The sequence below is a fragment of the Eucyclogobius newberryi genome, unplaced genomic scaffold, assembly GCF_026437365.1.
Source record: "Eucyclogobius newberryi isolate DKJ021-1_F unplaced genomic scaffold, fEucNew1.0.hap1 SCAF_19, whole genome shotgun sequence".
In the NCBI taxonomy this organism is placed as follows: Eukaryota; Metazoa; Chordata; class Actinopteri; order Gobiiformes; family Gobiidae; genus Eucyclogobius; species Eucyclogobius newberryi.
The window spans coordinates 28,207,514-28,225,265 of NW_027315823.1; the positions used below are offsets into that span (position 1 = coordinate 28,207,514).

General features: G+C 40.3%; 1 protein-coding gene across 1 annotated transcript; it reads left to right on the plus strand.

Moving 5' to 3' along the window:
- Nucleotides 1-17,158, plus strand: pmela (premelanosome protein a). The gene is made up of 16 exons (XM_072452579.1): nt 1-152; nt 2,296-2,391; nt 4,662-4,808; nt 4,891-5,016; nt 9,321-9,482; nt 10,076-10,357; nt 10,625-10,729; nt 11,218-11,468; nt 11,748-11,937; nt 12,080-12,175; nt 12,507-12,779; nt 13,129-13,242; nt 13,332-13,434; nt 13,930-14,135; nt 14,978-15,068; nt 15,838-17,158. The coding sequence occupies exons 1-16, from the start codon at nt 95-97 to the stop codon at nt 15,977-15,979; spliced, it is 2,442 nt and encodes an 813-aa protein (XP_072308680.1). The 5' UTR covers nt 1-94; the 3' UTR covers nt 15,980-17,158.
- Nucleotides 17,159-17,752: the final 594 nt, after the last annotated feature.

Sequence of the window (17,752 nt, forward strand, 5' to 3'; positions counted from 1 at the left end):
TTTCTCTAAGAGTGGGGTCCTTAAAGAGCGAGACCGGCCCTAGTCCTGTTCTTGTTCACAGAGCTGAAGATCCGGGCTCACACATCCTGTCAACATGACGACGAGGATAACACTACTGCTGCTGCTCGTGGCTCTGACTGTGGCCAGTGCAAGTGAGTAAAACCTGTGACACGCATTTGTTCTGCTTCATTTTGTGTGTTTAGATATTAAGAGTGTGACAGGTTTGATAAAATAAACCAGTGAGAAAGACTTTGGATGTTAATTACTGTGACTAATTGTAGTTTCAACATTAATAATCAATTTGTGGCTTTAATGACTTAATTCATGGCTGTTATAGAAGATAAACTTACAATATATGAACTTTACTGCAAAATATTTGAGCTATTTTACCCCCCAATTAGTAGGTTTGGATTACGGTTCCGGATTGTATTTTTAAAAATTCTTATTTTCATCAAACGATCTCAATATTTTATATACCTTAATATCTAACAAGACGCACAAATGGAAGTTGTAGAGACGTTAGACTTTTTTTTTTTTTTTCATGATTTAGATCTGGTTTTGATTCTGTTTTTTCTTTGTTAGACCTTATTTTTCTTGGGTTAGACCTGGTTCTTCATGGTTTGGACCTGGTTTAGACCTGGTTCTTGATGGTTAGACCTGTTTTTCCTTGGGCTAGACCTGGTTCTTCATGGTTAGACCTGGTTTCTCATAGTTAGACCTGGTTCTTCATGCTTTAGACCTTGTCTTTCATGGTTAGATCTGTTTTTTCATGGTTAGACCTGGTTTAGACCTGGTTTCTCATGGTTAGAACTGGCTCTTCATGGTTTGGACCTGGTTTAGACCTGTTTTTTCATGGTTAGACCTGGTTTAGACCTGGTTTGGACCTGGTTTAGACCTGGTTTCTCATGGTTAGACCTGGTTCTTCATGGTTAGACCTGGTTTAGACCTGGTTTAGACTTAGTTTCTCATGGTTAGACCTGGTTCTTCATGGTTTGGACCTGGTTTACACCTGGTTTCTCATGGTTAGACCTGGTTTAGACCTGGTTTCTCATGGTTAGACCTGGTTTAGACCTGGTTTCTCATAGTTAGACCTGGTTTCTCATGGTTAGACCTGGTTTAGACCTGGTTTCTCATGGTTAGACCTGGTTCTTCATGGTTTGGACCTGGTTTACACCTGGTTTCTCATGGTTAGACCTGGTTTTGACCTGGTTTCTCATGGTTAGACCTGGTTTAGACCTGGTTTCTCATGGTTAGACTTGGTTTCTCATGGTTAGACCTGGTTACATATCTCCTCTGCCTCTGGGGCTCTGGTCTTGGTCTCTGCTGGATTAACGTGAACCTCAGCTGACGATCACATGAAGGGGATTGTGGAGGATTGAGGGTCGTGTGACTCGCACAGCTCAGACACACCTCACTCAAATATGCACTGCCACAAATTATATAATACAACCAACTAAAGACTCAACATAACAATTCACTTTTATACATACTTTTGTTTTGTTATGGCTGTGGTTTTGTTGCAATCAAATATAGAAAACAAAAAAAACCGAAAGGCATTTAATGTATAACTCTATAACTCTTCATTATAAACTATTTGTTCATTTATTAACTAAGTCTTTGTTCTTTTTTTGCTTTATTAAGGTGTAATTATTAAGTGTTACAGACAATTCAAACAGGTAATAATAAGAGCGAGTCTTTCAGGGTTCACTGTGTCATACATTTTTAAATGCATTCTTCCAAGTAGCTTCCGTCCTTAAATATTACGCTTTTCATTGACCCAAAGGTCAGCTGTTCGACCAGTGCATTCTCCTGTTGTGTCCTTGACCCACCCACATTGCATTTCTAAACCATGTGCCGCGGGCGTCAGAGAGAGACTTTTCTTATAGTCGACTTGTAATTTACATTTGATTGCTTTTATTCCAATGTCAATTGAATCGTTTCACTTTTTTACTTTTTTATATCAGCCAATTCTGTGGCAGTAAAAGATTGTGATTTGGTGTAACAAATTTGACTTATTTCATGAACCTCAATACTAAAAGCCATATTTATTTGCATTTATAGGCAAAGATAAAACCAAATAGAAAATTGTGATCATAGAAAAATAAACTTTATTGTTTTTGTTGTGAATATGATGCAACTTTGAGTGATTTTGAGGTATTATTAAGTGTTGAATCAAAATTGTGCCGTAATGAATGAATGCATGAATGAATGAATGAATGCATCAATCAATCAATCAATCAATCAATGAATGAGAATGCCAGTGTGTTTCTGAACTGTTTCGTTGTTTTCTCACAGGGCAGAGATCTCAGTTCACTCGGTATCGCTCCTGGAACACTCGCATGTATCCGGCCTGGAGAGAAGGAGACGCCAGGTTCAGAAACTGCTGGAGGGGTGAGTTTGACATTTATACTACTACTACTACTACTACTACTACTACTACTACTACTACTACTACTACTACTACTACTACTACTACTACTACTACTACTACTACTACTACTACTACTACTACTACTACTACTACTACTACTACTACTACTACTACTACTACTACTACTACTACTACTACTACTACTACTACTACTACTACTACTACTACTACTACTACTACTACTACTACTACTACTACTACTACTACTACTACTACTACTACTACTACTACTACTACTACTACTACTACTACTACTACTACTACTACTACTACTACTACTACTACTACTACTACTACTACTACTACTACTACTACTACTACTACTACTACTACTACTACTACTACTACTACTACTACTACTACTACTACTACTACTACTACTACTACTACTACTACTACTACTACTACTACTACTACTACTACTACTACTACTACTACTACTACTACTACTACTACTACTACTACTACTACTACTACTACTACTACTACTACTACTACTACTACTACTACTACTACTACTACTACTACTACTACTACTACTACTACTACTACTACTACTACTACTACTACTACTACTACTACTACTACTACTACTACTACTACTACTACTACTACTACTACTACTACTACTACTACTACTACTACTACTACTACTACTACTACTACTACTACTACTACTACTACTACTACTACTACTACTACTACTACTACTACTACTACTACTACTACTACTACTACTACTACTACTACTACTACTACTACTACTACTACTACTACTACTACTACTACTACTACTACTACTACTACTACTACTACTACTACTACTACTACTACTACTACTACTACTACTACTACTACTACTACTACTACTACTACTACTACTACTACTACTACTACTACTACTACTACTACTACTACTACTACTACTACTACTACTACTACTACTACTACTACTACTACTACTACTACTACTACTACTACTACTACTACTACTACTACTACTACTACTACTACTACTACTACTACTACTACTACTACTACTACTACTACTACTACTACTACTACTACTACTACTACTACTACTACTACTACTACTACTACTACTACTACTACTACTACTACTACTACTACTACTACTACTACTACTACTACTACTACTACTACTACTACTACTACTACTACTACTACTACTACTACTACTACTACTACTACTACTACTACTACTACTACTACTACTACTACTACTACTACTACTACTACTACTACTACTACTACTACTACTACTACTACTACTACTACTACTACTACTACTACTACTACTACTACTACTACTACTACTACTACTACTACTACTACTACTACTACTACTACTACTACTACTACTACTACTACTACTACTACTACTACTACTACTACTACTACTACTACTACTACTACTACTACTACTACTACTACTACTACTACTACTACTACTACTACTACTACTACTACTACTACTACTACTACTACTACTACTACTACTACTACTACTACTACTACTACTACTACTACTACTACTACTACTACTACTACTACTACTACTACTACTACTACTACTACTACTACTACTACTACTACTACTACTACTACTACTACTACTACTACTACTACTACTACTACTACTACTACTACTACTACTACTACTACTACTACTACTACTACTACTACTACTACTACTACTACTACTACTACTACTACTACTACTACTACTACTACTACTACTACTACTACTACTACTACTACTACTACTACTACTACTACTACTACTACTACTACTACTACTACTACTACTACTACTACTACTACTACTCGTGTTTGTCTCGTGTTTGTATACTGTTTGTATACTGTTTGTATACTGTTTGTATACTGTTTGTATACTGTTTGTATACTGTTTGTATACTGTTTGTATACTGTTTGTCTCCTTCAAGCTCCACCAGAAAACCAGATAGAGCGATGGTGAATTCGTCATTTAAAAATAAATGATAATAATTAATAATAATTTTCTTCACACCACAATCAGTCAGCAAAGAGAGAAGTTTAGATACTTTTCAAATATCAGTGTTTTGCTGGGTGTTTTATCGCCAGCTTTTGTTGGGAATTATTTGTCATTATTTTTTATATTTTTAGACAACAATATTACTTTTCTATTATAGCATGTTTAATAAAAAAAAAAATTGGCATTTGTTTTTAGGCGGTAATGTGACCTTTGACCTGAAGAACGATGCCCCGACTCTGACCGGAGCCAAAGCCACGTTCAACATCAACTTAAACTTTCCCTCAAACCAAACGGTGCTCTCAGACGGGACGGTGGTGTGGGCCCAGAACTGCACTGTGGACGGTAAGGACTAACACTGGTACTACTACTACTACTCCTACTCCTACTACTTCTACCTCTGCCCCTTCTCCCCTGTATCCTGCAGGACAGCAGTACCAGGCGGGGCAGGCCGTGTACCCAAACGCTCAGGGCGCAGGAGTGTTCCCCGACGGGACGCCCATCAGAACCCAGAGACGGCCACAGAAATACATCTATGTGTGGAAGACCTGGGGTGAGAACTCGGATACAGCACAAGGAGATTTGGCACAGCACTTTAGATTATTTATTTTTTTCTGTTTGTGTAATACGACTTATCAGCTCAGACCGGTTAAAACCACTTTGTAACCACACTCGTGTATAAAAGAATGGCTTGTCCTTTAGCCAAGACTTAATCTATTCTAAATCAGTCTTGACAAGATTGAAATTGTGGTTGCCAGGTAGTTCACCGCTATCCTATGTTTGTGTCTGATTGTTCATTAATAGATTATTTATTTAAAGCAGTGGTCCCCAAACTACGGCCCGCGGGCTGCATCCTGCCCGCTGGGCCTTTCAATCCGGCCCGCCAAGCTTGTCCAAGTTATATTGAAAAATAATTTGGAAAAAAAAAAGATTTTTTTTTTTTTTTTTTTTTTTTTTTTAGCAAATGTCGGAGTCAAACTCATGATACTGTGGCTGGCCGTTCACTTTACCTTTCGCCTGCAATGCCCAAATTTCCCCAAGAGATGTCACTGTTCCCTCTAAGCTGCGCACTGCTCGCACATGAGGTCTATGGCGCGAAGAAAATAAAATTTACCACAAACGGCCACCGGGGCCAATCAAGCAGGAAGCGCAAGTGTTTGACACACTGAAGATAAGTATATAACTATAAGCGAACTAAGCAGCCGCGTAGGGCCCCGAGGCGTTAATAGGGCCCCCAATCTGGCAACCCGTCTTATGCAAAGTGCAAGCGCAGCGTGCGCCACTAGTGTAGTAGCGCTGCTGGCGCGGCAGCGCACACAACGGGAACATAACGCACAAACCGCATTTATTTGTAATGACAATCTGGCAACCGAGACACCAAACCTGCGCTGATTGGTCAACTTCATTGTGCGCGAGGAGATCGAGAGCAAAACATAAACACAACAGAACGTGGTCCCTGCGTGGTCATCATGTCCAGAGGAATATATCCCCCCGATGCCGAAAAACGAAAGAAGAAACTTCTTGACGATGTAAAGAAACTGCAAACTCAACAACACTCTCCAGGTATTGAACTTCTCTTACAAAGAGACGGTTAATGCTGCTGTTTGAAACAACACGATTCTGTCACGTTAGTTCGCTCAGGCTGGAGGCGACGAGAGCTCTGCACCGCGCACAATAATGTGTCTGAATGAAAGATAATGAGCTTAACATTGACACCAGCCCGTGTGAGCTGCAGGTGAGGCCGGTGAGGGGCGTCTATGCCCCGGTCACTAAGAGGCGGAGATCCGGTCCGGACGAGCGCCGTCTCGTCCAGAACCTCTGACGTGAGACTTTGGAGTGAACAGTGTGCGGCCCCTGTCCCGGGCCCCTGTCCCGGGCCCCTGTGCAGCTTCAGTTAGAGATGAGCGGTTTGAGTTTGCGTCCCTCTCTCTCACATCACCATGTGTGAGATCAATCGTGACTCGTGATGTCTGTTTTACTTTGACTTCTTAAAGTGCAATAAGAGGAATGTAAAGGTTTATGCACGTGAGGTCCATCAGCCAATCACATCGCAGCATTGTTTCACGCAGGAGTCCAGTGTGTGATGTTCTGATCAGAACAAATATATATATATATATATATATATATATATATATATATATATATATATATATATATATATATATATATATATATATATTTATATTGTAATTAACTTTTAATAGAGCAATAAAACATTTCAATTTATTTAAAAAGCATCATTAGACTTTTTGTTATAAATTATAATAAATTGATAGTGAAAAATAACCAGACATATTATAATTACGTCTGTTAGAATAATACTACATATTTTTATATAAAAGTGGCAAAGTTGCAGAAACGCAGTCTCTTCACTATAGCTAGATTTGGACCTTCACTTCTCCTTCTGTTCATTCTCTGGGAATAACATGTTTGCACTGTTTTATCAGTGTTAATTGTTAATCAAGCAATGCTTATGCCATTTGTTTAATTTAATATAACTTGTTTTGTCACTTTGGCAAGAAGGAACAGTTGGGAGCAGTAAGATAAATTAGTAAGGATAACTATTACTTTTACATTTTCAGTTAAAATGAATCAATTTGACCATAATTATTTTTCATAGCCAATATTGTATTGAGTAATTAAGTACACTAATGTATTAATAACTGGCTTTAATCATTTTCTCCTGGCACAGTTTCATCACATCATCATTTTATAGCATTACAACCTCAACATTTTACTCTTACTTTAGCCGGCTGGACCACATTAAAATGCACCAGAAGACCCAAAAAAGGTCTGAAAATCTCTGGGGGAGAGCCCCCAGACCCCCCCCCCCTGTTCATTAATTTAAACTGCTAATGTGGCTGTAGACCCTTAATGCCCACAAATAGGCCCAAAAACATATCTGGGACGTGTGTTATTTGTACAGGGAGTAGAGGTGATGTCAGCGGAATACCAAGTTGCATTGTGGGATTTAAGTTAGCAATATTTGAGTTTGTGAGGTGCTAAGAATAAACTGACTGGCAAACGGATGCCCTGGAGTTTTGGTGCGCTTTGTTTGCGTTGAAGAAAGTTCCCATATGTGAATTGTTTACTGACAATGGCAATAAAACTGATTCTGATGACGTGGTGAGGGGCCCCCAAAAATGTTTTCGCTTAGGGCCCCCTGAAGGCTTGGGCCGGCCCTGAGTAGAAGCACTGTCCAGGGGGCACGTTGTGTTCTCTACATTCTTAGTTTCAAAACGCTGTTTTATTACAATCAGAATCATATTCACTGAGAAATTAGTCTTATTAGCGCAGCGCGGACCGCGACCCGGGGTGCAGCGCGGACCGCGGGCACGTTCAATAGACAACTGGCGTGTCACTATTGTGTAAATGAGACTTTCTTGGCCAGACCTGACTCACGAGTCAAAAGACACATGTGCATCATTATCTGGACCATATTTCTGTGTAAATATCTCATGTCACAGTAACACTCACTCGATGAGTACGAGCTCAGGAGCAGATGATCCAGATGTGAAGACACAGGTAAATCAGCCACACAGAGTCTTCAAGGACAGAGGGGACACTAGAGACAGCTGTGATTTGTTCTAAAGCGAGTCTAAAGCGGGACTAAAGCGGACCGCGTGCGCCACGAGGCCCCCGGTTTAAAGGACGCATCTCTACTGCGTTCATTTCTGTGTAAATATCTCATGTTACAACGTGCGGTTTATGACAGGTGCGACCCTGTTAGTTTATGAATGATATCATCCAGAAATTGTCTTGAAGTGGCACATTTTGGAGCAGTTGATGATCATAAAGTCACAGCAAGAAGCAAATGCAGCATCGACCTGGACAAAGTGTCCAACCACTGGAGACATGAGAAGGACAGAAGTGCAAAAATGTAACATTAAAGTCAAAATGTTTGCATATTCTGGTGACATTTATTAAGATTTTTTTTTTTATGGATATTAATCATTCCATGCTGTTACTACTAGATCATTTATGGGTAGAAGAAATGCTAATAAAAAAACAGTCCAACACTCTTAAACTTAACGACTTTTATGCTTCACTGAACGAAACAAAACCTCTGGAGGACGAACAGAAGATGCTGGTCTTGTTTGGCTCGACCTACATATGAGAGACATTCAGTGTCATGAACATGAACAAAGCCCGTCACAGATCCACCTTCACTGACCAACACCAAAGGATCCATCCTGAGAATTGCCACAACAAAACTTACACCAGACTTTGATGCAAAACAGGGAGATCAACAACACTGTTCCCACTGAAATTGAAGGTCAATTTTCCTGCTGTGTTTATTCAACTGAAATGTAATTAAAATAATCATTATTTAATGCATTTGAAAAACAATTTGTACATTGAGCCTTGCATTTGTTGCTTTGTTACAAGTTACAGGTCAAATCTTGCGTGTAATTTATAGTAATTCATTAGTTCACACAAACACACCATATTTTCCTGGCCCGGCCCCTCGGCCAAATTTTAGAACCCAGTGTGGCCCTCGAGTCAAAAAGTTTGGGGACCACTGATTTAAAGCATCGCAAACTATTTTCAACATTAACATTCCGCTTGACTTTAAAACCATGTGCGTATCTGGGACATGAAACTCCTACAATGGAAACAATAGATGGATACTTCTGGAATGCACTTTTGGCAGCAGAAAAAAAAACGCCATCACAACATCTTTACAGTCAATTTGTAAATTTTGACATATTTAATCATTATTGGTAAAATGAATGTCAGAATTGATTGGTTTTGAATATAGGAATCGCTTTGTGAGTTACTACAACAAAGTATTTGCCGATCCTTTGTTGAGTTTCGTTCCAATGCAGTGACCTGACATGAGTTGTGTTCTGGCAGGTCGTTTTTGGCAGGTGGCAGACGGGCCGGCCTCATCGCTCGCCATCGGGACAGAGGACATGCCCATGGGCTCCTACAACATGGAGCTGGTCATCTACCACCAGAGAGGAAAAGACAACTTCATCCCCCTGGGCTACGCCTCCTCCATGTTCACCATCACCGGTAACTCTCAGGAGAGACTTGACTTTTCATTCACAGGAATATTAGGACATTATTCCAGAAAAGCTAACACTTGGCGTGCAGAAAGCTTGAAAAGGTGCAGGCTGAAGCGTATGTGTGTTAGAACAACACTTTTTACTTTGGCATCATGAGGCGAGTGTGATTTTGTTGGTTCTTCTTTTGGAAAACAGCAAAAGGAAAACAGCAGATGAAAAATACATGAGTTATACATTTGTCCTTTAAAATACTATAACTTTATAAATGTTAAAGATGTTACATACAGACAGTTACTCTTACTTGAGTAGTTTCCCCCAATATTGTTTTTACTCTTACTCTTGGCCCACTACTTTGTACTTTTACTTGAGTAATAGTAAAATATCACAGTCAAGTCTGAACTTTTAGAAAAAGTACAACACTTTATTGACCTTTAACCCATAAAATTAAAGATGCTACATTCACTGCCTGTCCAAAAAGAAGCACACATTTGCTGTGGCATAGTTTCAATAAGCTTCTACATTATTTAAAGATTTATTCCATCCAGTGCGTCATTATCTCTCTTGTGATGTGAGCTTTTTGAAATATTTCCGCTCTCTCAGACCAGGTCCCGTTCTCCATCTCCATGAGCCAAGTGAACGACCTGAACGCTGAGGACCAGAGCTTCATCCAGAACCGCGCCGTGGCCTTCAGCGTGAACCTGCACGACCCGAGCCAGTACCTGAGCACAGCCGACCTCAGCTTCACCTGGGACTTTGGGGACAACACGGGGACTCTGATCTCCAGGGATCACACCGTCCTGCACACGTACCAGGCTGTGGGGGCTTTCAGACCACAGGTCATCCTCATGGCCAGCATCCCCACCTGCGGAACCCCTACTGCAGGTGAGCATAATAGGATTGAATTCAAAAGTTACATAACGCCACTTCAGTGTTAAAGCTGTACAAGAAAAGTATGTAATTGTGCTTTATCTGTGTTACAATTAGAGGGGTTTATTTGGCGTTTCAGTGGGACATTTAAAAGAAGACAGATTGTATTATAACTCCAAACTTTGCTTTTGCCTATTACGTTTTAGATTATTATTATTATTCTTTCAGCCCTTGTTACGTTTTAGCAACATTGTTTTCTCAGTTTGTCCTCTCTTTTTGCAGTGGTCCCTGTGGAGTCGTCTGTCGCTCCAGTTGTGGTCGTTGTGAGTCCAGCAGCTGTCCCAGACGCTGTGGACACTGCAGTGGTCCCTGAGACAGATGCTACAGGTGAGATACCGGCCCCAGCCACCAGGGAGAGTTAAGATAAGATAAGATAATCCTTTATTGTGTTGTTGTTGTTGTTGTTGTTGTTGTTGTTGTTTTATGGTGGTTGGCATACAATGAAGAAATTAGATGTTTTAAAGAAAACAACACACACCAAACGCACTTCAAGCAACAAACACTTGTCTTTGGGGCATAGCCATACAGGGAATTGAAAGGTCTGAGGCACAATAATATAACTATAATATCAACAATATATAGGACCACAAAGCACTAGAATGCAGGAGTTTACTACAGTTAATTCAAAATTTCTTGGGGGAGGATCCCCCCAAACCCCCCTATGATTTCAGGCTGTACTATACCAGAAGAAGTAAGGAGAGTGTTTGTGATAATGTTATACAATTTGAATTACATTATGAATGAATGAGCTTCTCAAAGGTAGACTACAATTTAAAGACTGCAATGTGATAATTGAATGAATTTGATGACTGCAGTTGAAACCGGAGATGATGCTACTGCCGATGCTACTGCCGATGCTACTGCCGATGCTACCGCCGATGCTACCGCCGATGCTACCGCCGATGCTACCGCCGATGCTAATGCCGATGCTACAGTCAATGCTGCAGTCGATACTACAGCTGATGCTACTGTTGCTGATGCTACTGCTGCTGATGCTACAGCTGATGCTACAGCCGATGCTACTGCCGATACTACCGCCGATGCTACCGCCGATGCTAATGCCGATGCTACAGTCAATGCTGCAGTCGATACTACAGCTGATGCTACTGTTGCTGATGCTACTGCTGATGCTGATGCTACAGCTGATGCTACAGCCGATGCTACTGCTGATACTACAGCCGATGCTACTGCTGATGCTACAGCCGATGCTACTGCTGATACTACAGCCGATGCTACTGCTGATACTACAGCCGATGCTACTGCTGATACTACAGCCGATGCTACTGCTGATGCTACAGCCGATGCTACTGCTGATGCTACAGCCGATGCTACTGCTGATGCTACAGCCGATGCTACTGCTGATACTACAGCCGATGCCACTGCTGATGCTACAGCCGACACAGTTGAACCTGTGACAGAAGAGGCTGTGGCAGGCGACACCATCGATGCTGCAGCTGAGGCTGTTCCCGCTGACACTGAGGCTGTTCCCGCTGACACTGAGGCTGTTCCCGCTGAGACTGAGGCTACAGATGAAGGTACAATCCTTGATTAGTCTGCTAGCAACAACATGGTTCTAACAGACGAATAACTGTACTTCTTCCTAATGATAGCAAAAACTACGCCCTGTCCTTGTTTTTTGAGCTGCCATGTTAGAAACTGATTTTGTTTCTTTCTCAGAAGCTGATGCTGCAACCGAGGAGGCTGTTGTTGAAACTGTGGCCACTGAGGAGACCGTGGACACGGCTGTGGCTGCTGAAGACGAGGCCGCAGAAGGTGATGTACTTGAGTTAAGGTTAAGGAGGCCTGTTATGAAAAATTAGCTTTGTAGAGTTGTACTTGGATTTATTCATGCATCTTTGAGTAATGTCCTGCATTCGACGCGTTAGTGCTCCCACTCACAGCTCTGTATTTTCAGGGTCATACACAAATACCACTATTAAGAAGTGGTCCGTGCAGCAGGGAATACGTTCTGAATAGGCTTTGAATAGGCCTGAAAAATGGCATCCTGTTTCATTTTAGATCAATGTATAGTGCAACTGATAGAATGTAAAATATGAATTTACTTAGACATAAAGCATAATATGTGCACTTGATGTGTTTGTAGGTGACGTTGTTGCCGATGCCACTGCTGAGGAGGCTGCTCCTGAAGCTGCTGTAGAAGAAGCCACAGAGGTGGCACCTGTCCAGGCTGAACCTGCCGCAGAAGCTGAAGCCACCGCTGTGGAGACGGCCGATGTAGCTGTGGTCGAGGAGACGGAGGCAGCTGCAGACAACACTGTGGCTGCTGCTGCCACAGCCGCCCCAGAGGCAGCTCCTGTCGCCGAGGCAGAGGTGGTGGAGACGGAGAATGTGGTGGCAGTGACCGCGGCTGCAGCAGGTGAGTGACAAAGGATCACATATCACAATACTTATGACATCACACATATTATTGAGACTGCAATGCTCCACTGCTTTCAGTCAATACGGTTGAAATAATTATGCCAGCGGTAGAATACAGCACTACCCATTATACCAGGGTTAGGGCACAAATAAAATACTATTATGTTTATACCTAAATATCAGTGAGTAGGTGATTCTTTTAGAAACAAGACACAGACACTCTTAAAAATGCAACATAAAACATTATTTTAAAGTTAGTGTGGTGGTCAGTGCACAGTTAGGTCATCATCTTCAATAGTAGGTTTAAAAGCAACTGTTACTACAGCTTTTGTCATATCCTCTTCCAGAACCCGCTGAAGCTCAAGTTCCCCTGGTCATCGCTAAGCGACAGGCCCCTGAGCTGACCGCGGACTGCACTGTTTACCGCTACGGCTCCCTCGCCACCGCCGTCGATGTCATACGTAAGTTTGACCCTGGACTTTATTGATATGACTTTACTGTACATTTGACTTCGCACACTGGTGACTCTTTCTCTTGCGTTTCTCTGCAGAGGGAATTGAGAGTGTGGAGATTGTGCAAGTGTCAAACGTTGTGTCGTTGTCCACGGCGCTGGAGCAGAACGCTGTGGATGTTACTATTTCATGCCAGGGAAGGTCAGTAAAACTCACAACATGCTTGTCTCCATGGAGATTTGCATTCCCTATAATTGTCCACAATATAACATGAATCTATTTTACGTTTCTTATGTACAAATACGAGAGTTTTGGAGGTGAAAAAAAAACTACATTTTTGCACCATTTTCTTCTCTTTTTTCTTTCTTTATTTTCACTCTCCAGTTTCAGGAACAGGCAAAATAAATCCACCTTTTCCTTTTTTTCCCTGCAATTGAAACTGAAGGGGACTTGCCTCTATTGGAGAAAAATCTGTATATTTGAACTTCATACGAGTTTTCTATACATTGTCAACCATAAAATGACTTAAAAAGGAATATATATTGCCACCGTTTTTGTTGTAAAAAGGTCTGTTCGTATATGTTTAGAGTCTGTATAGTCCAGGAATGATCAGAATATCGTTTCCCGCCTTCAAATCCAGGATGCTCTAGTCTGGTCTGTTAACGTAAATATCTTTTGTTTCCGTCGCGGTCTCAGCTTGCCCAGCGAGGTGTGCACTGTTGTGTCAGACGCAGACTGCATCACACCGGTCCAGACACTGTGCTCTGTCGCCGTGCCGACCCCGGACTGTCAGCTCGTCCTCAGGCAGTTCTTCAACGACACCGGAGTCTTCTGCCTCAACGTGTCCCTCACCAACGACGTGAGCCTGGCCGTGACCAGCGCCCGAGTCAACGTCAACCTGGGTAAGACTAACACGTGCTACTTTATCGGATATGTGTTGTCATATTTAGTTTACTTATCAGAGCAGCATAAAAAGACAAACAGATCAAAAGAATGACGCAAAATTGCAACAAATACAAGATTAAAATTAATATCAAAATTACACAAAAACTAAATTTGATCTTCCTGAATAGTTTTAGAATTGTCTCAAAACCACATGCAATACTGGAAATGCTTCTATTATTATTTTGTGTTGAAAATGACATTCTATTGTATTTAAAAAGTGTATTTTCTTATCATTATGGCATTCAAATTTGTATAAAGTATCAAACAGTATTGTGACAGCACTACTGTACATTCAAGTGCATTTTCATTCCTTCATGTAAGTTTACATTTGCATACACATCTCCCACTGTAAAAGTATTACAACGACGTGTTCTTATGTCCCAAACTCCTGCCGCCCTCGAACAGGAGATATGTTATTTACCACATGTAATAACATGGTAACAACACGTTAAGGATCACATTTGTATCATTTTTTGCTATTTTATTTTTTTATTAGAACATAGAACTACAAACAGAGCAACACATGACGACAGGGACAAAAACACACACTAAAAACAAGCTGGACCAGGAAAAAAAAGGGCGTGGCATCAGAGGAATAAAATAAAGAGGAATTGGAGCATTATGAAATCTTAATAACTGTCCCATTTTTGTTCATTGTTATTTAAATGTGTCTATTTCTAAGTTGAGTTCTGAGGTGATTTCTTCCTTCGTGCGTATGTCTGTTCTGTCATTAGTCCAGTCCGAGTTACGATCACATTTGTGAGCATAAACCTCACCACACTCCCTCTGCCCCCCGCAGCGGGCACAGGATCTCCTGCTGGCACCGCGGCCACGGTCCTGGGCGTGATGGTTCTGGCTTGTGTCGTCTGCTGCGTCGGCCTCATGTACAGGTAAAACCAGGCATGAAAAACAAAGTACAGGTAAAACCAGGCATGAAAAACAAAGTACAGGTAAAACCAGGCATGAAAAACAAAGTGTAAAACTACAAAAAGCTCGTCACTACTGTGGGATTAGGGACAATATAAATAAAATAAGAATATCACAATGACACAAAGTTCTCAATCTTTTTGTATTCAAATGTAAAAAAAAAAAAATGCTATTTTTATTCTTGATTTTCACTGTAAAGTCCATGATCCTTTTTGTTTTAACTGAATTTAAACGTGTTCTATTTAAAAAAACAAAAACGTAATATTGCATTTTTTTTTTTTATATATATATTCAGAGCAGAAGAAAATGTGTAAAATATAAAACTGCTAAATTTATTCTTGATTTTCATTATAAAGTGTAAGAGCTTTTTTAGTTTTAATTGAATTCAAACATATTCTATTTAAAATAACACTAACATTGCAATATTTGCTCATATTATTATTATTTTCTAAACAGAGCCGAACAAAACATGACGCAGAGAACAAGCATAAAATAAAATAAAGTAACATAGCATCTTTTGACAATAACATCGAGAGATATAAAAAGAAAACTATATACTACTATAAACACAGTGTTGAATATTGCATTTTTCCTGATATTGTGCAGTCTTATTTGGGATACATTTTCACAAAAAATACTGAAGTCTGGGCATGATCTTATTTCACGTATATTTGCCCGGGGAAACATTGAATTGCGGGGTCTGTCCAGTATTCTAACCCTAACTGTCCCCAGGCGCGTGAAGCAGTACCAGCCGCTCGTGGAGGAGTCCGGCTCGGCTCAGGTCCGGACCTCGGTGCCATTGCTACTGTGGAACCTTCTGAGTCGCCAAAGTCCCGGGGAGAGTCGTCCCCTGCTGGAGGGACGCATCGTTTAACACCGAAACACCCGCTTCTTTGTGCCCAAACCTGTCTCCGGAAACGCACTTACTCTTATGGCAAAAGAATGTATCACACGTGCCATTTCAGTTCAGCCACGGTCATTGTACGTTGTAGTTTTATATTGTGTTTAAGACGTTTCTATTGTACATTTAGACTTTTTACACACAGTATCAACCAAATAAAGACTGAAATATGGTGACTGAAGGCTGCCAGATAGAGAATATTTACAAATAAAGTATATTATTGATGAGGATCAGAAATGATTTAGTCTTTTTTGACATTTGTTACTAATAATGCCACTGTCTTTGTCATAACAGTTCTTTTGTCATGTCTTTTAGAGTCTGTTTACTCCAGATCTCGATGACCAAAATAGGACTATACGATGTGGATTAATTGTTGCCGCCCTAGTTTAAGCCTCAATCACATTATGACATTATCTTTCCTAATTTGCAGCCCACGATTCATGTTTTAAACGGTCCTTTTCCACGTCTGAACTCTCGTATCTCAATTGAATCTCCCAGATTATGATTTATTGAAGGATTTTTATTCATTTTACATCTTTTTGCATTGGCCACTCACGTTTACGACCTTAAATAACATGGAAAACTGCTTTTAAGGCAGCCACTCGTTTGGATAGATGCGTGTCTGCCGCCCTCTGCTGGTAACAGTGGGTAATGCGGTTGAAATGTTGGATATTTATGGCAGAAAAACAGCCCTTAACAGCACACTTAGTATTTTAAATGAAAGAGAACTCAACTAAATAGTGTTTTTGAGGTGTAGACGTCATAATTGTGTGGTTGAATTGAAAAACAATACTTAATTTCACTTGATACGGGCCCTTTAAGTTCTTACTTAAACCATTGTGTCGCTAAATTGACGGATTTTTAATGTATCCCTGAATTAATTCATTATTTTCTATTATTTTAGTTCACGTTTTATGGCATTTTTACAGTACTAAATTAAAATACTAGTATTAGTCTTTAAATCTTTGTTGATTAGAAATATATTTGAGCCGTCGGTGGAGCTGCTTTTGGGATTTTAAACTCGCATGAACCGAGTCGAGACCGATATTTATTTAGACAAGCACTGACCACATGTACGTGTAAATACTGTCTGTAATTTGAACGACTTTACCAGATATTGTCACTTTGGTACAATTAAAGGAGTAAAACGACTCTTGTGACTCGTTTCTTTTGTGTTCTCATATTGCCAGTTTAAGTGTTCATGAGAGCAAAATCTGATTTTTACTTAATTCTAATCAATAAGCTGTGTGGCTTAGATCACTGTTTTGGCCTCACAATTAAATAAGTACTTCATTGTTTCATTCAATATGTTGAATTACATTGTAACTCTGAAGAGGTGTAACTCAGCAAAGTTCAGTTCAGTCTTGATTTTAACCTGGTTTGATTCTAATTTAAGTCCTGATTAGACCTGGTTAAGTCCATTAGTCCTGGTTTAATCTCTATTTAGAGCTGATTTGGGTGATTGTTCCCGTACATGATATGAAGTGAACATCAGGAATTTGCTCTGTCAGCAGAAGTATCAGTGTCCTCTCTCCTCCCCCCTCTCTTTCCTCTCCTCTCCCTCTCCTCTCTCTCTCTCCTCTCTCTCTCTCCTCTCTCTCCTCTCCTTCTCCTCTCTCTCTCTCTCTCTTCTCTCTCTCCTCTCTCTCCTCTCCTTCTCCTCTCTCTCTCCTCTCTCTCTCTCTCCTCTCTCTCCTCTCTCTCTCTCTTCTCTCTCTCCTCTCCCTCTCCTCTCTCTCTCTCCTC